Source organism: Thalia democratica, chromosome 1 (genome assembly GCF_965202585.1).
Source record: "Thalia democratica chromosome 1, ktThaDemo2.hap1.1, whole genome shotgun sequence".
Classification (NCBI taxonomy): Eukaryota; Metazoa; Chordata; class Thaliacea; order Salpida; family Salpidae; genus Thalia; species Thalia democratica.
In genome coordinates this window covers 30640225-30665431 of record NC_139165.1, presented here as the reverse complement: position 1 = coordinate 30665431, position 25207 = coordinate 30640225, and the positions used below count along the sequence as shown (strand labels likewise).

At 27.8% G+C, this 25207-nt stretch overlaps 1 protein-coding gene across 1 annotated transcript; it reads left to right on the top strand.

Moving 5' to 3' along the window:
- The first annotated feature begins 19269 nt into the window (after positions 1-19269).
- Positions 19270-24448, top strand: LOC145835182 (kelch-like protein 35). Its single transcript, XM_082942746.1, has 2 exons — positions 19270-19489; positions 23022-24448. The coding sequence occupies exons 1-2, from the start codon at positions 19270-19272 to the stop codon at positions 24446-24448; spliced, it is 1647 nt and encodes a 548-aa protein (XP_082798872.1).
- Positions 24449-25207: the final 759 nt, after the last annotated feature.

The following is a 25207-nucleotide window of genomic DNA, read 5'->3' as shown; positions in this document are numbered from 1 at the left end:
TTATTTAATTAATATCTAACAAATACTAAATTCCGACTGAGACTACTTTCTATAATCAGACACGACAGTTTTGAGTGATGAATCTTTTATATAAAGCACAACAAGAAATACTAGCATATACAAAATTATTAATTACTTTGGGTAATTAAAGCTTTAAAAACTGGAAGTTATTTAAATCTATATCAAAAGACTTAAAAAAAAACTAAGATTAAATAAAACTTTTAGTAAACAAGAAACAGTAAGATTTTTAATAAACTTTTAAACTATAAACCTGGCTTAAATATTTAAACAATTAAACACCTGTGTAAATATTCACTTTTAAAACAAAAAACTACTTACAATAAGCATTCACAAAAACGTTCAAGATATTTTTTTGCTTCAAGCTACACACCAAACTAACTGCTTATATATAAACTGCCTGTCATTTTCTGATGTTTTGTTGCATCAGTATTTAGTTTGAAACATTTCGTCATATGACTCTCATTGGCTCGTACATTCAACCGTATTAACTCTAAATATTCTCTCAGCTCAACTTTAAACAATAAATAATGCAAGTATTCATTCCAAAGTTTTTAATTTTACAACATAAATAAAGAGTTGCATTTCATGAAATGTTTATTTCATAGTTTAAATGTAAACAAATGTAAATTATTCAGGTGTACAAAATGAGCGAATCACGGTAGGTGTTTAATTTTAAAGACGAAAATGACTCTTATTATTTAACAAAGGGTTTGTTTTTGAAAAAATACTTTTCAGTATGCTCTTTTTTACTAACTAAATCCGGGTCCGGACTTTTTTTTCAAATTAGAATCCGGCCGGAACCGGATCCGGATTTTTTTTTTTCAAATTAGAATCCGGCCGGAACCGGATCCGGATTTTTTTTTCAAATTAGAATCCGGCCGGAACCGGATCCGGACTTTTTTTTCAAATTAGAATCCGGCCGGATCCGGATATCAGACAAAAATGGCAATATCCGGCCGGACCCGGACCCGGATAGTGAGTCCGGTACATCACTAATTATTACACAACTGTCTGCTGTCTAAATTTTAATAATTTCTCAGGTGCATAATTCTTTTTGTATTTAATTTACTTGAAAGTACATTAAAATAGAACGAAAAACTTAATATGTAATCTAGTTCTTTAAATTTTGTAAAATATTTAATGTGAAAACTTTGCCTAACAATGTTAAGCTATCATGCATAACGAAATCTTTTATACATAAGAAACTAAGTACAAAGTACTAAACGAAATATGTAGTTAACTTGTCTTAGTAAAACATATTCTATAGTGAGTAAAAATATAATTAGTTTACAGCTAAAAAGTTACAAGTAAAGATTCTAGCTAAAAATTAAACTTAAATCCAAAAGAAATTATAATTTTAAAACACTAACAGCAGAAGTAAACAATATTTTTACAACTTGATGAAAAAATTAATTGTAAAACTACTGTTTTTACTGTTGTAAAAATAAAAACAATAAGTAATTTTGTCAAAAATTTCTTAAGTTAAAATAAAACCTTTTGAGTTGTAAACCACTCAAAAATATTTTATTTTTAAATACTTTTGATTAGGTAGTTACATATGAAAAGTGTCTTTTTTAAAATTGTGCAACTTTCGTAATTGTAAAAGTTTTAAATACATGTTTATATATAAAAACTTTTAAACGTAGTTATTTGGTAAATCTAAACTAAACATTATTTAACATCAAAATCTTAACAACTAGATAAAAAAAATTAGTAAAAAAATTTAAAAGAAAAAATAGTAAACATTTTTTTTTCTATTTACGTCTATTCAAGGGTCGCGCAGGGAACAGAAAACCAGTTAAAATACGTCTCTAATTTTAAATGAATCAAATAGTTGTTAAGCATAATAGTCGTTAAACTCTTAAAGTTGAAACTTTACATAAACAAATTCATTGCTTTATGATAAAAAAACGTATTAAACTTAGCTTCAACTGTGGCCGTTAACACTTTTATTTTCCTTCCTAAAACTTTTACATATCTTTAAATATCTTACAATAATTAAACTAACAATATTCTTGTAATTTTGATCTCTATTACAGTTAAAAAAAATACTTGAAATGAAGTTAAGAAAATGGCTCGTAGTTTTATATTTATAATACGGCCCATTGACTTTATGCTTTGTCGTTTTTAACCCAACTTAGTTGACTACGTAAATAGATACGTTAGAAATACGTTCATTTTAGATAAAAACGTTAAAACTTTCAGTATTTTCAACTAAAAACAATTATTTAAAACTTGTTTTAGGTATCAATACAAAAATCTGACCAGGTGTGCAGCGAATATTGGAATCGAGCTATGTAGGTTCAAAGGAGCCACCGGAACATGTGAGAGTTGTGACGTCACCAATCATCGTGTAATTCTCATTACAGTATTAAGTGACGTAAGCTTTCTCGTTTGCGTCACCATTCAAAACAACAAATGATTTATAACTTCTGTTATTTGGCAATGAGTGATAGGATTGATTGTTTTAAGCTACCAATTAGCTTACCAGTTTGATACATGATTAAAAGTTAGTTACCTTTATAAAATTCTCTCGTGTGATTTAGGTTTAAGAAGTATCAGAATTAATTTAAATAAAGTGGCACCTTGTGTCGACAGCTGTCTTTGTGCAAGTATTTAACTTTAAAAACAAGCATGGAGATATGAAAATATTGTATAGACATATAATTAATCAAAATTTTTCAACGTTATGTACAACAGTTTCTTTTAATTTTTAATCTAATGTTAAATACAATTATTACTCTTTATTGTATCAAACCATAGTTTATACCGCCTTTAGTTGACATTGTCGTATCGAAAACTACTATGATCGTAAACAAGAGGTGTTATAAGTATGTTTGTTTCATTTTTCTTAAATTTAAAAAAAATAGTTGAAGTTATCAAATAATTTTTTTTTTGCTAATGCTAACTTACAACTCACAACTCATTATTTACAGTTGAGTATTTCCTTTTACTTAACAAAAAAATAATTTAAATTTTATTCAAACTAAACATGTATACATAACATACGTTAATACATAACGTATTACATATTTACCAGTTGTTAAAACCCACGTTATTTACAGAGAGTGTACATATTTGATTTAAACGACGTACTTATACCGGACATCAAAGTGTTTGGAGCAGCAATAACGCTTGCATCGAATTATGAGGAACAGAAAAACACCAAAATGCTGTTGGAGTGGTCCGTTGACATGATAGATCACATCGGACACAATTTTTACTTCAAGAACGATCTCAAATTTGTTTTGTTTAAATTTTTAATATATTGTATTATTTACTTTGTTAGTTTGTTCACTTAAAACTTTTATTGTTCGTTAAATGATATTGCACCGTCGAAACATTTTTTTACGCGCACATTATTTTAATAGTATAATTTTATGAAATGAGATTTCAACTAGTTTTAATAAAGTATCCTAAACTCATACAAACTTTATATTCTTATTTAAGCACATAGTTGTGAATCATTTGTGAAAAAGAAAGCTTTAACAGCTACCATGCATATTTATACCAATTATTAATCGCAAAATATGTAATATTATACTGAATATAACTTTTTAGTTAGCTTTCATAAAGAAAACTGTAATCTGCGAAAACAAATTTATATATCGTTTGCCTAATCAATTTAAATCCTGTAACATAAATACATTCCGTTGCATATAAACTATCCCAAGTGTCTTCAAGTGTATGAAAAAATAATAAGCTTAACAGGCATCTTAGTACAGTTTCAACTTAATTTTATTTAACGTAATTATTTTGTGTAACTTTTATTACCATGTAAAACTATTGAAAAACATTTTTTACTTTTAAGCAAAATAAATTTTAAATTTATAAAGGTTTTTTTTGAACTTTTAAGAGTTAGGCAAAGGAACTATTTGATAAAAACAAGTGTTATAATTGCTATAAAACGTTAATAAATAAACATAGATACAATTATTTTTAATTATAATTAAATATAAATAATTACTAAAATACTATTGAGTATCAATTATATGACTCAATTATTTTTAAAATCAGTTAAAGTATATGTTTAAACATACTAAACTAAACTAAATTTTGTAAATAAATGAAGTAATATAAGTTGTAAAAATGTTCGAAAAGATTATAGTTTATAGATTTGACAAGTTAGTTACAAATATTAATTCTTAAAATCTGTTTGATCAGAATTAAGGCCAGTGCAATGTAGAAGATGTTGCCGAATATGACAATTTGAACCAAGACCTGTCCAATTACGACTTCACCAAAGATAGGTTTTACGATATTTCTCTCCATGCCCCTGGAACGCATCCCTCCCAAAACTCAATTGGTTTTCTGCAAAGGCTTGCTTACAGGTTGTTTTCTTGATTTCATAGAAATAACTAATGTTTTTATTGAAAATATAGTTTTTATCAAATTTTATTAAACCATTCGTAGGTTAATTTTGAAAAAAAAAACTTTTAATTTTTTATGAATCATCCACACAACATTTTAGATACCGCATGATCCGTGACACCTACCAGAATTTCCAGAGCTGGCAAGGAGAACAGAACGAGGTGGGAGACGCCAAGGGGAGATGTGCAAGAAACAAGGAGCGGATGATGGCCGGACCGGCGAAGATGTGGCTAGACGTGTCCACCGTGGTTCTCGATGTTTTACTTAACAAGTTAGATTTGCTTCTTACTAATTAAAATATTGTAGCAGTAATGCATGCTTCACTGCTTTCTTAATTGTATAAAAGAAGAGATTGCAAAAAAAAAGATTAATTTCTCAATGCTTAAATATGATAACTTTGAATAAACGTTGCTTTTGGTAGAATGGTGAGCCGAAGCCACCTGTTAACTCTTTTTAAGCTGAGTATTATTTAATCAACTATTATGTTTATGTATTCTTTATAGTGTATGTTTACTTTGTATATATTAAATTGTGTAATAAATTGTAAAACTTATTAAACAGTACTTAAGTAAATATTACAAAGAGATCCTATTTAGAACGTATTAGCAAGGTTGGCATTTTATAGTAATACTTAGTTTATATAATGAGTCCTCAGGTCCTCTATCACTATATTGGCGTCCTCGGTTATATTAGTAAAATTACCGACCTTTCTGATTAGATCAGTCTGAATTATAAAAACTTTTAGTGAAGACTAAAACAAAACAGCAATAAAAATTCTCGAACATTTTCTTTGAAAATCAGGAATAAGACATTTTTCTATACCTAATCATACAGTTTAAGAGTGCATTTACTAGGAATTTTAACATGTTTATAAGCACCTAGTATAAATTTCTTTTGTTACATTTCTTTCTACGATTAAGTAATAAAAGTTGTTTAAAAAAAAGTTTTTGATACAGTGAGTCCACAATCAAAGTTACAAGTATGTAGTACTAGCCTATTGAATATTATTAAGATAATAATGTTTATTTCTCGGGAAATTTTTAAGCTAACCAAGATTAAGAGGTACTTAATTTTTTCGTTTTATGTGGTTATTTTTATTTACCTTCTCTATATTTTTTCAAGTGCCAAGGTGCACAATTTTAAGCAAAAGATGCAGTTTATCTAAGACGCCAACACACGCAAAAGTCGTCAACCGAGCGCAATAAATGCATATTGCAATTGTTTTTTATAAAAGTATAGGGAGGAACTTTTTAAACCACATAAACATTTAGCAGCAAAATATGAGCCCGATGAATAGGATTGTTGTTGACTTTTATTCTTAACTACTACTAAAAGCTTCTAACTAATATTTCGGATTTTGCTCAAAGTAAGCTACAAATGTTTATATTATGGATATACTGAATCTGTAGCCATTGTTATAATTACTTTTGTGTAACAAAATGAAAACCTATCTTATGAAAAAGATTATTTAAAATAACTGCAGACGGCAAAAAACTGTCTTATAAGTTATGAGCAAGTAATTCTTGAAATTTGTGTTGCGAATAAGTTGCTTATGTGTAATGATACCGCAAACTTTCGATTTAAAAAATAAGTTTAGTCGAAAAGAAAGTGATTTTTCTTAAAATTTTTAGCAAATACTCTACACTAGAGGTTAAGAATAAATGAATAGTCTTAGGAAGCAGCTAATGTACTAACAAATCACTTAAGCACTTTTATTGCTTCGAAAAAAGGAGCAATTTAATCAGGAGAGTATAATTTTTTTTTTGAAAAACTGTTCAATTTGTTTTCACATTAAAACAACTTGTAATTGTTAAAGTTTTCAAAACTAGCTACTACACGGTAGTGTGTTATTGTGTTTCCTCTATCACTATAATGTTAATAAAATCCACCAAGCATTTTTTTTTTTTATTCTTAATTTTTTGTACTTCAACATTTTTCAATGTGTTTTGCTTTTCAGTTTTGCTTATATTAAAAACTTTTTGGTATTTTTTAAACTGAAAAGCTCAAAAACGAATGTGTCTCGTTACAGAGATGTTAAGGGGGGTAATAGGGATTAGTAAAGTAGATTAGTACAACAATCAAAACAACACTTATATTTTATTTACATAAACTAAACAACACAAAGATACAATTACATCACTCTATACGAGAACTAAAGTTAAACACACAAGAAAACAATAGTTCTTAAATCTAACATGCTTAAAATGCATCTTAACTTAAAGCACACTTGCCGAATGCTCTGCCGAAACTGCTACTGCAAGTAAAATTCCGTTTTATAAGCACTGAAACAAATGTAACTCCTGACGATAAAAAATGTTTTTGTTTTCAATACTGGAAGTACGTCACGAAGTCTGCGTAAAACAGTTTACAACATCCGCTTTTAAATAAATTTGGAAAAGCTTGTTTTGAGAATAATGAAAAATATTTTTATTATTACAAAAAATTACATATTTATTCACGAGCTTTAAAATATTAAAATGAAATGTTAGTTTCATTACAAATGTACTATATAATAAGTTATTTAAGTTTGAAATAAAGTTATTACTCATCAAACAGGTCGGAAACCAATATACAGATTTGCACGAACAGCGAAATGGTTAAGGCGGCTTCTAAGCTCCTGGTGTTCGGTCTGGACCGGTACGTGGACATTGCGGACGTGTACAGCTCTCACAAGGTGGGCAAGAGCTCGGTGTACGCCCGCATCAAGAAGGAGTATGGAGACAAGAACTCGTATGTGGTTATTGGAACTGTGGACAGCAAAGAACACGCTGAACAGGTTATATTTTCAAATTATTTTTCCATGAATTCCGAAAATTATAGCGTGAAGTATTTTGTAAACTCAAATTAAGTTTCAAAAATATTTTTAGTCTAATACTACTGTGTTCTTAACAGACTAAATGAAAAAATATATTAATTTTAAATCTAAAAGTTTTTGAGAATTTAAAAATATGCAAGCCTAAGGAAATTTTCTGTGTAAAACAGATACTCTTACTTAGATAACATTTAACTCAAGCTAAAATTAAACGATACTACAAAAACTAAAATTAAAATTTTATTATGTAAACCAGAAAAGCTTGTACGTTTATTTTGTAATAGTTACAAACGCTTCTATTAAGTAGTTAAACTACACAGTTAAAAGTACTAACATGTTTTTAATTTTTACAGAGGATTAACACTTTCGTTCCAATACGCAAGATGGGAGACTTGAAGTTATTCAAAAGTTTTTTGGAAAACGATATTTATTAATTTATTTGCTTCTCGGTCTATTATTTGCTTCTAGAACATGGTCTTTCTTTTTTATTTTCCTAATAAATTAAAACATTCTAGTTAAATACTACTCTTTGTTTTACGATTTATGACTCTGCATATAAAAAATGCGTTTTTATATTTGTTAAATTCGTTGACCTAGTATTATTTTTATGGTTAGCCTATTTCATGTTAAAATTATAAAGGTATTTTGATGTTCTTTTCTAGTTTCAAAAACTGCCCTTGATTGAACATACTTTAACGTCTACGTCAGATATTATGAAAAAGAACATAACTAATTACGAATTGCTAAGATTTCTTATAAAATTCTAGATGTTTTTTTTTTAATAAAATTGATTGAAAAAAGATTTAGATTAAATAGAATGACAATTAACTTTTAATATATACTTGATAATTAAGTTGCATAATCTTAGAGTGTTTTTGTAATAAATATTCTTCATATAGTTTGTTTACTTTCACAATTTATAAAAAAAGGAGTTAACTAGAAACATTTCTGCTATAGTATTCTAAAATGCTTTAAATTTGTGGTTTTAAATATAGTTAGTCTGTTAAACTAAAACTTTAAATATAGAATTATATTTATAACATAAAACACAACTGCTAATTCTTTGGTAATTCAAATTGAAAATAATGGAAAGTATTCAAAAAAAAACTATTATTATATAAAAGAAGACCACTATTTTTAATTTGTTAATAATTCTGCATGTGATGTAATATTATGTTTTAAATGCAGAATGAATCTTACTAGTTAGTTTTAACTTTTAATAAACATTGTTTGTAACAAAAGAATAATCTGGATGGCTTTTTATTTTTCACGGTTTTTTTTTGAAAATATACGCTGTTGTTAGTGTTCTTTCGAGCGTAGAACATATCTTAAGTAGTTCTAATTGTGCTAACTTCAGAAAAACTTTTTGAATAAAAATTAGCTTTGATTCACAAAAAACGTAAGTATAAATTTAAGTAATATCATCTACGAGACGTTAATTGGTCGTACCAGCACATTAGAAATATAATCATCAAGAATTTCATATCTAATGAAAACAGTTTTGTTGTTTGGTCAGTTACCTTATGCTCTAGTTCTTACAAAACGTGTTAGTTAACAAAAGTATATTCGATATATGTGCTTTATAAAAATGAATAAAACTACAATGTTTAAATTGAGCTACATTTAAAACTGAAAGTTTTTATTTTGTTTTTTTCTCTTTTTTAAATAACTAGCTCGATTTTACCACAAATGTATACATTTTTTCCAATTACTCATTTAAGTAAAACAGTTTTCAAGTTTGTTTATTTCATATAAGAACTAAAATATTGCTTAAATTTTTTTATTCTAAGCAAGGGTCGCTAAACTGCGGCCCAAATTCGGCCCTCAAAGCTCAAACCTGCGGCCCACGAGGTACTTTCAGCTCAAAACATACTTTTTTAAAAACAGTAATATTGTTGATAAAAATTTCAATTAGGCTTTTAATTTAATGATTACACATTACTAGTACTCTGTTTTCGCATGTTCTATCAAAATCTTGGTTTAAAATAATATTATTTTGTTAGCTACATTTAAATAAAACTGGTTATTACAAAAAAAAACTGCGGGCGGATGTCGCCTTCTTGTGAGCGACTTTGCAAAGGTCAGCAAATAGTAAGGAGCAAAAGGTGGTAGTTTACTGGTGAAATAAAAACTTGAGTATACTTATACTACAACATACTAAGGTACGTTTTTTTTATTTTTTTTAAAGTAGGTCATTATAAAACTTTATTTAGGATTCCAGCCGTAGACTATTTAAATTAGATAAATTTCGAAACATTTTAAAGCTTTTACAAATTTTTGTTCCTTTTTTCGAAAGACTTATAAAGTTCAATATTAAATATAAACTTTTAATGCTAATGATACATTATAGTTCTATTGGTAAACTTCTAAGCTTAATAAAATCGAATTTAATACCAGGCTTCGTTTTTAATTTGATTATGCTGTAACGTTAATCTAAATAAATCTACGTTTTAGGATTAATTATATACACTTATAACTGATAAACTAATCTTAGGTACAAATAAGAAATAAAAAAAAGGTATTAAGCTACAGTTAAACGTGATTAAATTATTATGGAGCTATCACAAAAAAATTTATTATGTGTTTGTTATTATTTCGTGTTGATTTAATAAAAGTTACATCTAAGATACTTTTAAAATGAAGAGAAATTTTTGTCAACACATGTTTAAAAACCTAAACAATATATCATGGACAAATATCATGTATTTTATAATTAATACCAGTATTAAGCTCACCCAATTATGGATTTTTCATTAAAATTTGAATACTTAATGTCAAAATTCTTTAGTTCATGTTTTTACGCAGCACTGAATTCAGATTCACATAACTACCATTGTCTAAAAGTTATTTACTGTTTTGAATTTATTTGACAAGGACGCTCACCGGAGCCAGGTAATAAACCGAAGCAGTGCATAAAAATTTGTCTCATTATATCTAATATTTTAGAAATTTTAAGTGGTTTTAATGTTTCTGTTTTAATAGACTTAAGAAAAAATTAGCTAATCACAAGTTTTTTACTTAAAGTTTAACGTATGTAAGTTTTATAAAGACTTTGTGTATCAGATAATAAAACTCTTTAAGAGTAAATATGTTAATTTTTAAAAACATTAATGCTGAAATTTTGTTATAAAAAAGGTTTTTTGTTTATCACACCTTTCATCATTTTTTGATAAATTAAAACCAATGGTACATACTGTACAACTACTTTAAAAGTACTTTTTACTAATTTTAACTCAAAAAAATTTATATTTTACACATTTATACTTTTTTCTTATTAGTATTAGTTACTTTAACTTTAAATAAGTAGCTGTTTAAAGTTTCAGTTTTTTAAACAAAACTACAGTTTTCCCATATAAAATGGCTACCCTTAACTTTGCACTATACTAAACTTAAAATATCTATTCTTGTGCACTAATCCATAAACTCATTAAGTTTACAATTCTAAATATATATATTGTTTATCGAACAACGAAAAACGCTTAAAAAGTTTAGTCCAAGGATCTGGTGCACATAAAAAACTTTTGGTTATCGAGTCATATACCAGAACAGTTTAACGCCATGTCCAAAACAGGCATACTTCGATTATACACACCAAAATCGTTAGTACTAATATAAATTATAATTATAAAACTTAAAATATCGTATTAGTTAATTTTTATCGGGTTTAAATTAAGTTAATATAAATATTAAAAAGTTCAATATTGTAAGTAAGTGTATTATTTTATATAATTTTTTCTAAAAATCCAGGTCTTGTTTTCATAAAGCATTTTTTACTTATACTTGACCTAAATTTTTCGATTCAAGGTTAACAGGCAAAATGACTGCCCGACTACAATAGCAACATTTTAACTTCTGCTTAAAAGTTGTTATTTTAATCAGAAAGTAATGTACGACATTTTTAAAAATACAGGTTTCACTTTTGGCTCACTTATGTGACTTATGTAGGCTATACGAAATGTAAGTTGATAATTTTTCTCTTGAAGCATGTCAATCTTCTTTTAATGATTTTTTGTATTTTTCATTATAACTCTTCTTAATGACTCCTTTTTATGATTTTTATGGTGTACGATTCGACAACCAAAGAGTCATTTCATACTCTAGTCCTGAGTTCTTTTCTTGATGTGACGGAAGTCCCCCAATATTTGCTGAGTCAGCATAAAATAAATGAAAAGTTTTTATGTTTTAATTAGTTTTAATATGTTTTTTGTAAGGTGGGTTAGGGTTAAGGGTATAAATAAAAAACTAAAAATAGTTTTCGATATGTTGGGTTAGGGTTATGGGTATAAATATTTTATAAATTTATTGATGATTTAGCAAATACTAGGGGAAACACCTTTGCTTTAAAATCGGACCCCAAGGTCCTTTGACGAAACTTTTTAAGGGCCGTTGTTATTGTTCAATAAGCAATTATAATTCTAACAATTAGTTTTTCCAGACCAATTATTTAACTATTTACTTTAAAAAAATTTTTTAAATTTAAATAGGTACCGGCCTTCGGACAAAATGGTCCTGGCCCGCGAGTAGATGATCCAGCCCGCTAAGCTTTTTCAAAATTTATACGAAATGCGGCCAGCCAATGTAAATATTACAAAGTTTGTACAAAACTTTTTAGAATTACTTTCATAAAACAAAAATGAAAGACTTTGACCCTGAAAGCGTTTTTAAAATAGCCTTTTTATTTTTGTGATGATAAAGACACTCTTTTGTTAAAGTATCTTTTTCCGTTTCGAGTCAGCTGATGTATTCCTTTCTCAAATTATTGAAAAACAATTGATTGCTGAACAAACTTTGATGATCTTACCTATCATAATGACTTTCATAAAAAATTACATGTAAAAATTGCTGTCTTTTCCAGATGTGTAGTGGGTTGTTTTTATACTTGTTTCGAAAAAAAAAACATTGACAATTAATTTAAGTCAAACTGTTCAACATGAAATTATAGTAAAATAATTCAAGTTGAGACTACATTTTGCACTCTTTTCTCTTACTGATCTTTTTATTAATGATTATTTGATTAATTATATGGTTAAGTTTAGTGATGACCAATTGATGACAATAGTTTCACTTGATAATGAGTTTGGTCGTTGTTTTGCAAACTTTCAATAGAAGAATTTTATATTGTATCATCATAGTTGACTTTTGACACCGAAGGTGCACCTAGTAATATACAGTTAGAACTGTTAAACTTCAATGTGACACTACACTAAAAGAAAATATCAAAACTTAAAATTTGAACAGATTTTATGCCCTACTTAACTAGTCAAAGTTTGTTAACTTAGGAAAGATGACAATAAAGATACTTATTCTGTTTGGGTCTACATACATTTGCGAACAAACATTCTCAACCATGTGTATAAACAAAAGTAAGTTGCGTTTAAATCTTACTGATAACAATCTGCATTACTGAGATTATCTATTTCGAATATACTTCCAGATTTTAAACAACTTTTTAAAAAAATTGATGATTTACAAATGTCTCATTGACTTCTTTTTAGTGTAATTATTCTTGCTAAACTCTTTAAACTTTATATTTAAAGTAAAATATGACAGTTTTATATGTAAGGTTTTCGTTTATTAATATCTTAATTAGTGTAATTGATTTTAATCTAAAAGTCTATTAAGTTAATATGTTTATTATTGTTTAATAATATAATTTTTAAAGCACAGAACTGAGTTAAGTTTCATAAGTTGATCATTACTGTTTGATATTTTGAAAGTAAAAGTAGTAAAATTTTAAGTTAAAGTAATTTTTTATTTAGGATTAAATATGTTTAAATAAAAATTTAAATGAAACATATAATTTTCCTTGCTTTTAGTAGATTTTTTGATAAACTTTACGTATTATTGAACGACCCAAAGTTTTTCAACTTCTAAAGATGACCATGAAACTAGTTGTTTTGTTCGAGACTTCATACATTTGAAAACAAACATTTCCAACCATAAACATTAACAAGTATAAGCTAATTTTAAACCTAATCAATATTTCAGTACACTTGCACATATTACCAAACCGTAATGCAACTAGATTTAAACAACTGTAATATATGATTAACTTTAAGTGCTTCATCGAGATATTTGAATTTTATTCTTTCGCTTTTTATGGTAAAACTGTTTATTATATCAGAACTATTTTTTGTTTTGTTTCTTTTGTATGTGCAAAAAGATGTGATGAATCTTTATAAGTTTGTTTAAATTTAAAGGCAGTGGTTAATAATTGATATGTTAGTTCACATCTGAATTATACTATTAATTAAAACTCCAGCCAAGAATTCCCAAAATTAGATAATTTTGAATAGTTAATAATTAATTAATGTTATTTGTTTAATGAAATATTAGGCTCGAGTAACTTTTAGTAAGTAAATTATTGCTTTATAAGACTAACTAGTATTAATTCGTTCCAGAGTTAAAAAAATATAGAATTACAAAAATTTAATAAAAACACAAAATTTCATACTTGAGAATCTTGGTAATTAATATATTGATTCAAAATTCTGAAATACGAGATCAATTAACATCCAGCCGGATCCAAATCTTTTTCAAAATAGCTTCCAATCGGATCCGGATCTTTGTCTAAAATTAGTATTTGGCCGGATCAAGATAGTATTTTCAAATCAGGATCCGGATCTAAAATAGGATCCAGCTGAATCCAGTAGATCACTTACTCGAAATGCTCCGGCTCGCTGAGGACTAATGTTTTTTGGATCCGGCGCGTCAACAATTTACGCTGCCCACCCCTAGTTTATACTAATTAAAAGTTAAATTAATTAGATTTTTAATTTACACAACTGTTTTTAGAAAAACTTGTACATATTTGAACTACGGGTTTAAAACTCATGAACTTCTAAAAGCTTTAAAAAACATTGTATATTAAATTCAAAATTAAAAGAAAAAACTGTTTATCAATTAAAAAAAGAACTGTTTTAATAATCTAGGGAAAACTGTTTTATTTAAGTAAATAAGTGTTAAACATTATATAGAAAACATTATATTTACTAAATATAGAGTATACTGATTTAAGTGCTAAAACAAAGTGTAAAAATGTTTTTTAGCAGTATAACTTTAAATTAGTATTTTCTTGAGTTTATGAATTTGAAAAAGATTAAAAAAATATAATTATTACTAAAGGAGAGTCTTTAAAGATAGTTTAAATAAAACAACAGCTATAAAAACTTTAAAAGTTCAACTAATTTACTAACACAAGTTTACAACTTTTTGACTTTATTTGTTGATACAATTATGCACATTTCTAGGCTACTGTGTATGTTGTTACTATATAACAAAAGCTAATTATTATAAATTAAACTTTATCTAAATAAATTTTATTAACCTATTTCATTAGGGTTTTATCTGTTGTATAATTGAGTTTATAGTCAGTGACCAGCAAGAAGGTGCAAAAAATAAGTCAAAAGAGACATTTTTTAAATACTACCATATACTTTTTTGAATTTTTTATTTGCTTTTAGTCTTTATAACAAGTTTATGAATATATAAAAACTTTCACTGTTGTAATCTCTTGGGTATAAACCATACTACTTGAAATGGAGTTATCTATTTTGAATAAATAAAAAAACCATTAAATCAAACAATTATATAAACTTAAATCAAAAAACTAAACTATACAGGAATATTTTTTCTAATAACCTTTAAGAGTGTGTGTATTTTAATTATGTTGTATTGTTTTAGTTCAATAAAACTATATTTTTTCATGTTAGAAAAACTAAAAACTTACTGCTCCCTATATTTTGCTTTTTTACACTAAATTAGATAATTTGTAATATTTAAATATGGTTTTCAGTGTTGTTAAGGATTTGGCAATGTTTTATAAGCAACCGACTGCATAAAATTAATATACAAAATACTTTGCAGAGCATCTTATTTTCGTTAAATAATATCAAAAGAGTTTCAGAAGTGAACAAATTAAGTATACACATGATTAAAATCTGTTGCCCTGACCTGAAAATTTTGCAAATCTTTTTTGTTCGTATTGTTAACTCACACAATTAGAAAGCACAGAAAATAATTGTCTTCCTAGCTTTAAGCATGTTAGAGCAGAACACTTTTGAACACTCTTCTCTATATCATAATTTAATAAGTTAAAGAAGGGGTGGTATTTTTTTAGGTTAACTTTATTTTGTAGAATTTTATTCCAGTCTTAAGTTTCTTAACACAGTTGTTTAAATTTAAGCTTATTTTTATGAACAACTAAAGTTTGTAATTTCATTGGTTTCGTGTAATAGCAGCAAACTAAAAGAGCAAAAAGACTACTTCATTTGAAACTTATGTTCTCTTAGAAGATATATGAATTTTTTGTAGAGTAAATAATTCCAACCTCCTTGTGTGCAATGCAAGTGCATTTTATTTGTTGAATGTCAAATTGAACAAAATGGCTCAAAACTGACTTATAAAAATGTCAAATTGTTGAGGAATATTGGATTTTTACAAAAAGGACCTACGAAAATATACTAACAAAAATGGCTTAATTAAAAAACAAGTTGATTTATTCTAAGTTAGTTAGTTTATGTAACACTACAATAGAGGCTTTCCACACAATAAGTATACTCAGGATAACTAAAGATAGTTTAAATTTGAGGATAAATCAGCTTGATTGTTTTTAAGTTTTATTTATTTCCTAAAGATTTATAAAAGTAACTTGTATTTTTTGCAGTAATGTTTTTATAAAAGAGTTTTTTTGATTGTTTGTATAAGGATACATTGTTGAAACTGTCTTTTCTTATTCATTTGAAGTAGACTGCAACAGCATACAGTAAATACAAGGTAATAACTAGATGAGGTAGGATTAGATTATAATGAGTAGTACCAATGAATTGTTCAAAAAACAGTTAAATAATACCAATATTTATAAAAATAAAGTACATATACCACTAGTAATAAAAGTATGCTATACACCATTCATGAAAACAAAATAAACACCATTCCAAATAAGAATAAGCTACAGACCATTTAAATATTTATCAGTTTTAGTGATTCCTGAGTACTTTTTTCTTAAAAGTTAAAGATTTAATAAATTTTTTGAAAACATTTGATATTTTCATTCCTGTTTAATTAGCTATAAAATTTTTTTAAAATTTTGTATGTTTTGTAATTTTTTCTGCTATAACTTTAAAGAACTAGGGGAAGTTGCACTGTTTGACAATAAAAATCACTTTTCCTCACCATTCTCTTGGCTAAAAAGGGAAAATAATGTAACACTGCTTTACTGCAGTCCCATTTAGTTGAACATCAAATAATATAAAATCAGTCAACCAGAAAGCAAGTTGATCTGAATCAGGTTTACATTTTTAAGGTGTAGCATATAAATCAGCCACAGTGTGATTGAAGTGATATTCTAATCAAAACCTTCCAAATGTAGTTCCACAACTAAACTTATTTGTTAATTTATTGTTTTTTGTATAGTTATTTTTTAAGATATTTTTTATTAGTTATAATTTATTTTATGGTTATGTTTCCATGTAGTTATTTTAAATTCAATTATACAGTCTTTAAGAATGTTTCCTAAGATTTAATGTTGTGTAAAAGTTTTGACCACATTTAATGTATTTTCAAAGTTTTTATTTGTTAGTATTTGCATTTTTTTTAAAAACAACATATGTTTGTCCATGTTATGTCTACATTAGTTATCATATAGTATTATATATCATTCGGTCAAGTTAATGTTATAATTTACTTTTCATGGTTTATAGCAGAGGCGTGTATAGAATATTTTGAAAGGGGGTTCACAATTTTTTTGTTCTTAATTTGCCGCTTACGTACGCGTTTCTTAGGTATGCACTGCCAGTTAAGTACGCAATATTTAGTTGAAACACTCTGTGTTTTAAATGCTTTTTTCTTCTTAGAAAAAAACATATAAAAGTAATAGAAAGTTATTATATTTTTTATTTATTATACTGTATTAAATTTAGATAAATTAAAACTAAAAGAACCAAAAAAAGTTATGAACTTACAAATTTTGATTTAAATGTTAGTATAGATGGAGCTTTTACAAACTTTTTTTTTAAACTTTAAACTCTTAACATATATACATCTATTTTTAATAAAATTAGTTTTTCCAAATTTAATGTACAAAAGTTAAAATTTAACTAAAAAAATTGTTTAGACTTATACAATGAAATAAAATATCTTTAAATTATCAATAAATGTTTGCCTGATGGTTCAGAGATTCTAAAGATGGTTTTGAAATCTCTCCAGTTGAAAATTTCAAAAAATCAAGATTCAACTTTGTGGCCAGCAGATATACAAAAATAAAATAACTTGAATAAAAATATTTAAATACCATTAATTGATAAAAAAAAATAAATTGCTAGGTGGTGTAGTAATCTAAAGATGATTTTGAAAACTCTCTGAGTTGAACTTTTCAATGTTTAAAAGCTTTACACAACATTATTGTACACAATCAACTAAGTAAAATAAAACTTTAGTGATTATATTGGACAATTTTAAAGTAAAATTGTACTTACAAGTTAATAAACAATACTTAATCAAAAGTAGTTTACACTAAGTAACAATTTTTCATGGGAACTAAGAGCTTTTTAGTAAATAGTTTTCCAGGAAAAAATGGTACTTTAAAAGCTTTTACCTATTATCACGTCATAATTAAAATTTTATTTGAAATCTATTTCAGCTGGGCAAAAACGAGCATTTTTCGTTACGGATACTTATAATCTTTTAGTGTTATTAATTCAACATTCATTATTCAAAGTTTTTCAAATAAACAAATGAAAGTCAATAAATAACGTTTATAGTGATATTCTAAAGAACTTTTTTGTTTTCTTTTTTTTTTTCACGGAGTTCACAGGAAACAGGAAGCCAGACAAAACACACCCCTGGTTTATAGTGTGATTAGTAAGTATATTAAAATTATAAAATTTAATACTTAGGTAAACTTCATTTATGGTTAAAAACCTTTTCAAATTTACTGATATAAATATAATCTCTAATATATAACAGATATAGTCTTCCAAAATGTTTTGCTTTAAAAGGCTTATAACTAGGAAGCTAATTTTTTTGTGTTTTCTGTAAATGTAATTTGCCACGTACAAAAAAAGCAAAGTAACTATAATTTTTTTTTTTTGAGGGAGAACAGATGCACCTTAATGCACAATGTAGAAAGAACTATGAAAATTTTAAAATCATAAAAGTATTTAAATATTTACAAAAATAAACCCTGGAATTACTTCAAAATAGTTACTTATATTACACATGTTCTTTTTTAACTGTTTCATAGTCATACATCAGTCTCGCTTTACACTTTTTAGATTAAAATGGTTGCATGAAAATTCAAATTAGGACAACTCAAATTCTGACAATTCAAATTCAAAAGAAGTATTTAAAAGACTATACCTCAGCACTAATATAAAATTGAAAAAAAAAAAAACATAAAAGACCTTATTAAAGTCTATAAGTCACTTATAATATTTTGCAAAATCTTGAATTTTTTTAAGATATTTTAAAATTACTAAGAAAAAATATGGGTTTTACTTTTTTTTAGCAATATCTAAAAAAATATTTAATGTTTTTCAAAAATAAAAAAAAAGCTTTTAGATAACCATAGGTACTAGATATCTATTTTTATATTTGATAAATATACATTAATTTTTTAGTTGTGACCATTAAAATTTTTTTTAAAAAAATAAATTGTCTGAATTTGAATTGTCGTGCACACGGTTAAAGTAGACTGATTTTGTATTTTGTCATATTTTTTAATGTATTATGCCGATGGTGGGCAACTTTTCTACTCAGTGGAATAATTTTACCAGAAAAAAACAGACTTGTAATAGATATCTCTACATTGCATAAATTTACAAAAGTGAACTAAAAATTACCAAAAAACTGTAAAACTGCATTAAACTAATTAAAGCACTATGAAATATATAAGCACTATTGAAATTGAATGTTATGTATTATTCATTATTCTTAACGTATTAGTAATTTTTTTTTCAAACTAGATTTGGTAAACCAAGTTGTTTTTTTTTAAATTTCAAACCAAGTTTTTCATCCATGCTTCATTAACTTTTTTTAGACTTAAAGTAGTTACAATGAAAAATAACATGTCCCAACAAAACAAAGACGTACCAGCAAAAAGATGCGAGCTCGGTCACTTTGAAAAAGCGTTTGTGGAAGGAACTGGAAATTTACTCGACTGTGGTAAAGCTATTGGAAGGTCTGAAACCAATATTTTTGTGGAATTGTGCAAGAGTAGTGCTGAAAAAGTTTTTGCAAAGAAAAAAACGGAAAATGTAAACAACGTTTTTGAAGCAGGTTGCGCTAGTTTGAAAACTTACCTTTTCTTTTATTTTAGAATTTATATAAACATTTTCCATAAAAATATTATTGAGCTTACTGATAATTGTATTGCTGATATGTACTGCTATAGTCAAAGTGAAATAAAGGGCTGAATTTTTTATTAGGTCTTTTTATAAAATTCTTTATTTATGTCAATAATTGTAGCAACTTTTTCAAAAAAAAAATGCTCCAATTACGACGTCATAAATTATTTATGGTAAAGATTGCACAAAATAGTTGTAAAATAGTTGAAAAAATGAGGGTAAGAATTATGGTTAGTTTTTTATCGAGTTGTACTTTTTATGTGTGTAATTGCAGCAATTTAGCAAGAAAAGGCTCAAATAAATAACCTGTAAACTTTTGCTTTAAATAACAAATTCGGTAGGAGTCCAAATGATTGCTTAAAAATATTTATAATTCAAATTTTTTAAGATTGAATCTCAGTGGCGGCACATGTACAAAAAATAGTGATTTTGTATGACTATAAACATATCGATCTGATATTAGAGAGAGGGGTTAAAATTAAACTAATGGTAGGAGTACTTTATTAAACTATTGCTTGCTTAGCTTTAAACATCACAAAGTGTAGAATAACATTAAAAAATAGATTTAATTAAAGTGTACACTTTGTATGTACACGTCAAATGGCCTTTAACCAAATAGAAAAACTTCAGTTAAAAAAAGTTATATGATTTTCTGTAAAAAAATATTCTCTTAAAAATGAATTCAAAAGCTGTAAATATTATATAACTAATTTATTTTACTTAACGCTATGTGGTTACCACTGAAGTTTTAAGAAAAAAATGAACTGTTCTAAATTTTTGATATCTTTAAAAATACAAGTCTTATTTTTTTTTAAAGAAACAAAAATGATAATAATTTCAAGTTGTATCATTACTTTTTCAAAATTACAATACTCTAATAAATATCAAGGTTTAATGGCCACCCTGTTAGCTTTATTTCAAACTAAAAGATATGAATTGAAACTAATATTTTTTTATATATAGTTTAAATTTATTTTATGACTTAGAGCTACCAAAATTTACAATAAAAAAGTTAAAGAAATCCATAGCCTGTATTGTGTTTAAATTTAAATGTCTAACTTGAACAAAAAGGTGAATTTTTGTGAACTAAAGAGCAGATAAATCAAACACTACTATATATATATATATATTTTACTTTAATAACATAGGAAATGTTTAGTATTATTTTGTTGGCTAAACTCAAGTTTATCTTCATTCTTAATAATAAAATTAAACAAAGTTAATAGGGCTAGACAACAACTATGTTTTGTTTACAAAGTTTAGGCTTTAAAAACTACCCAAAGTAAACTTAATGACGTCATTAAAGTATTGTTTACTATTTTACAAAATTGCTGTAATTTAAAGTACCCATTATTAAAAGTACCCATAAAAACTATTACTAAGAAATAAGTCATGTTGAAAAAAATAATATATCTTAAATTAAAATAAATGGCTCCATTAAAAGTCCTTGTGCTAATTTCTGGAGCTTTATTTTTGTAAACATTCAAAAAAAGCGTCTCGGCCTACAGGAAACGCACTTTGTTTGTGATCATTATTTGTAAACAAATGTAATTACATGCATTTAAACAACCATACAAACTTTCTTCCCTAGTTTATTAGCCTTTCATAATATGTAATAACAATTATAAAATTGGTCGATCAAAAAATGTGTAATTCTGTTTAAACTATGCATAATTTTACAAACATTTTACTTTTAAATTACAATTACAGAAAAAAAAAATTTAGTTTGTAATAAATTTGGTTTTGAAAACTATATTTTTTTTTACCTTCAATGATACCATAGACGTTTTCGTGTTATGATTATCTTTAATAAATATGATTTTCTAATTCAAAACACATTTGATAAATGTAAAGTTAATTTTAATTTGTAATGTGTTTAGGTAAGCAAAAACGAGGAAAAATGATTAGTTTAAGTTTAAACTAAACTTAAAGAGTCTACTCGCATTGTGTTTATAAACAAAAACCCCGTTAACCATTAAATAGTTAAATTAAATTTATTTTGTTTGCAAATATTATGTGTAGTGCAAAAACTAAGTTACTATGAACAATTTTTAATTTAAAAAAGGTTTTTAACGAAATTTATATAATTACCAAATGGTCTTCAATCACTTTTGCCACAAACAAGTATTAAGAGCAGAACCATTTTGTTAGGTTAGTAAGCAAAGTGAAAATATTTACTCGGGAAATTGTAATAGTTGACAGCGATGATAAAAACGTTTCTTTCAATGATTTTCCGAACTATTTAGATGGTAGAAAATATCAAAGCGTTAATAATAACTTAAAAACTGTTAGTACCAAAACACGAAAGAATGCTTCCAAGGTTCAACAATATCATTCAAGTGGTTATACAGAAAGTTGTAAATATTTATATACAAAAAAAACTTAGCTTTCAAAAAAAAGCAAGTAATAAATTTTTGCAAACTTTATATTTTAGACCCTTTATGACTAGTTTTTAGTTTTGATTAAGTATAAATAATGAACAGCTTACAACTATTTAAAAGTTTGTTTTAAACAAAATGCGAGTATGTAGTTTAAAACAAAAAATTGGTCGTTCTCCAGTTTACCTGAACACATCTCTTTAATAACTTTAATTGATAACTAAGTATGTGTTTAATTGGAAAACAATACGTACAAATTATTTTCAGAATATAAAAACAGTCTTATGGTATCAATATATAGACCACGGTTTCTCAAATTTTTTTTTAGGTCTCCTCTGAAAAAATAAAAAAAACTATGGCCCGCTCCTACACGCTTAGGACCTTATGTTTTTGCTCTTCATCGACAACTCAAGATTATTTAATGTAAGTTTAAAATTTTGGCCTTAAAATATTCTGTAGCCCCTTTACTAGTCACGACCTTTCTTTGACACCAGGGGGGTCATGTGACTTACTTTGAGAAACCCTGGTGTAACGTTAATAAATATCATATACAAATTTTAAAAATCTTAGATACAAAACTATTAGTACATAATTACAAGTTAAGTATGTTTTTTTTTCTGTAATTATAACTTATAAACAAAAAATTTATAAAAGTACGCATAGTTTAGATAAAATTAATCAATTTAAAATTTACCAACTATATAACTGTTATAACATTTTACCAAAACTTAGTAAAAAAAGTTAGAAATATTTTTTTGAATGTTTATTTTCGTTTTCATGCATGCATTTATATACAAATAAAGGTCGCAAACAAAGTGCATTTCTTGTAGACCGTAACCCTTTTTCTTATTTGTTTACAAAAAAAAGCTCAAAAAACAGCATTTAGACTTCCAATGGAGTTTTTGTTGTAGCATTTTTAATAAAAAAATATTTGTTTTTGTTTTCCGCGTGACTTATTATTGTAACTTTGTCTTTTGTTAAACGGCTAAATAAATATTTATTCAGGAAAACTCTTACCATGCTTAACAACGACTAAGTTTGTCTTTAAACTAAAGCGTACAGCTGCAACTAATCTAGTTTCAAACATTTTTACAGGAACAACGGGATACGACGGGAGCAAAAAGTTTCAACGTTTCGATCCCGAACATTTCATTTTAGACGAAAGCGTGAAACGAGACGTCGTCGAGCTCATGAGTGACAAAATGAGTGTCGAAAACGTTGCGACTTACCACAAGGTGGCAAAAACTTTCGGCATGCCCTCATTTTTAAAAGCGACTTTGCGCTGCATGGAGCGCTTCTTCGTCGCAGCTGGCGAAAGCCAAAACTTCCTGCACCTCGATTTCGCGCTGTTGAGCGCAATTTTGTCTAGTTCGAAGCTGAACGTCACGTCGGAGATGGAGGTGCTTCGCGTCGCCGACCGCTGGGTGAGCTTTGGAGGCGCGGAGAGGCGCAAGTATTCAACGCGCCTCCTCGCGGAAGTCCGTCTTTCTCTGCTTTCCAACCCCGAACTTGATCAATTTTTAAACGAGTCTTTGGCGTTTCGGAGATGCGACACTTGCTGCTCGCTGATCGACGACGTCTTGAAGGGGAAAACCCGAAACAAGGAGATCGAGCCGAGGCGCTGCGACGACTTGGACCTGGTGGTCGTCGGCGGCAGGAGCTTGTGCAGCATGACCCAGCCTGTGCAGCGGATCGACGGGAGAAACGGCTCTGTGACAAAATGCGCAGATTTTGAGTTTCCTCAATACCGGGAGTTCTGGATTTCAGCGTGCGTGGACGACTGCGTTTACGTTTTCGGCGGCAGTGAAGACCACGCGCAGAACGTCCAGGTGAAAAAGTTGCCGGTAGGTGGCCAAGAGTGGCAAGACTTACCCGAACTGGACCTGGTGGCGGACTACTTCGGCTTGTGCGCTTTCATGGGCCACATCTACGTTATTGGCGGATGGAGGTGTGACATGTCTGAGGCTTGGTCAGAGGCTCGCTGCGTCAGGTTCGACGCGAAAAGGCACGGTTGGGAGGAAATCGGAGGGCTGCGCGAGTCGAGGGCGCAAGCAGGAAGCGCGGTTTTCAGAGGCAAGGTTGTGGCGTGCGGCGGATTTGAAGATCGGGTCGGCATCGAAAACAGGAGGATTTTGTCGAGCGTGGAAGCGTACGACAGCGCAGCCGACGAGTGGGCTTTCATGCCGAGAATGAACGAGCAAAGAGCAAACTGTCAGCTGGCGGCTATCGGAAACAAGTTGTTTGTGTTCGGTGGTGGGCCTGCGACCTGCGAGCTATTCGACTACGTTTGTGACCGATTCGTTTTTCTGAGATCACCGCAGGTGGATGTTTGCTTCGATCGGTGTGCCGTTTCGGTTCGGGGAAACAGAGTTGTTGTTTTTTTGGACGGCTGCGGGAAAAAGGCGGTTTACGACGCAGAAGCACGCGATTGGTCGGTTGAAAGTTGTGACGTAACAACCACTACTTTCTCGAGATACGCGGTCGTGGAAGTTCCTGCACCATTTAGTAGCAAGAACACTTAGTAAAGTATTTTCACAGTAACTTTCCCGCGCACGCTCGTAAGCAAGTCAAAATCAAACTGTCTGTTACGTAAAAGCCTCGAAAAATATTTGCGCTTGCCTAGTTGATTAACTTTTTTTTAAAATTTTTGTTTTAATCGCTGAATAAACTATTATTTCGATTCAAAGTAACTATTACTATTTTAGAATTATTTTTTTAAATGTTTTTGCGTTATGCTATTTTGCAAGTTTAACTATTAAGTGTTGATAATTTTAGTGTTGAAAATGTTCGAATCAAAGCTATAATATTTGTAAATAAATATATTTATATATACATTTTAAAATATATATTTATTTATTTACTTATATACAATCAGTAGTTTAGACAGCTGGTACGTACATAAAACATAAATCTCATGCACTCCTCAGTAAGATAAAGTTTATTACAATAGTATATTCTAAAGTTGTTTATACATGTTGTTCGTTGTACAATAAAAGAAAAGCGCTTAAAATGTTTGGTCTAAGGATCTTGTGTAAAAAATAAACCTTTTATAAATCGAATCGTACACCACATGTTTTTACAATTTCTTATAAGGTAACAACAGTTAGTTTTAAAAATTTAAAGTTTAGTATACAACACAATTGCTAAAATAAGACTAGAAAACTAAACGAAAGTTATATAATTAATTTGTTAACTTAAAAATAGTATTCAAAGTGTAATAAAACAAATTATCTAATAACATAAAAATGAAAATAAAGTAAAAGCATTAAACTGAAAAAACT

Bases quoted from the DNA above. Each gene is read 5' to 3' on its own strand.
- LOC145835182 (XM_082942746.1), top strand. From the start codon at position 19,270: ATGTCCCAACAAAACAAAGACGTACCAGCAAAAAGATGCGAGCTCGGT. The intron at 19,490-23,021 runs GTTTGAAAACTT...ACATTTTTACAG, and splicing joins TTTTGAAGCAGGTTGCGCTA to GAACAACGGGATACGACGGG.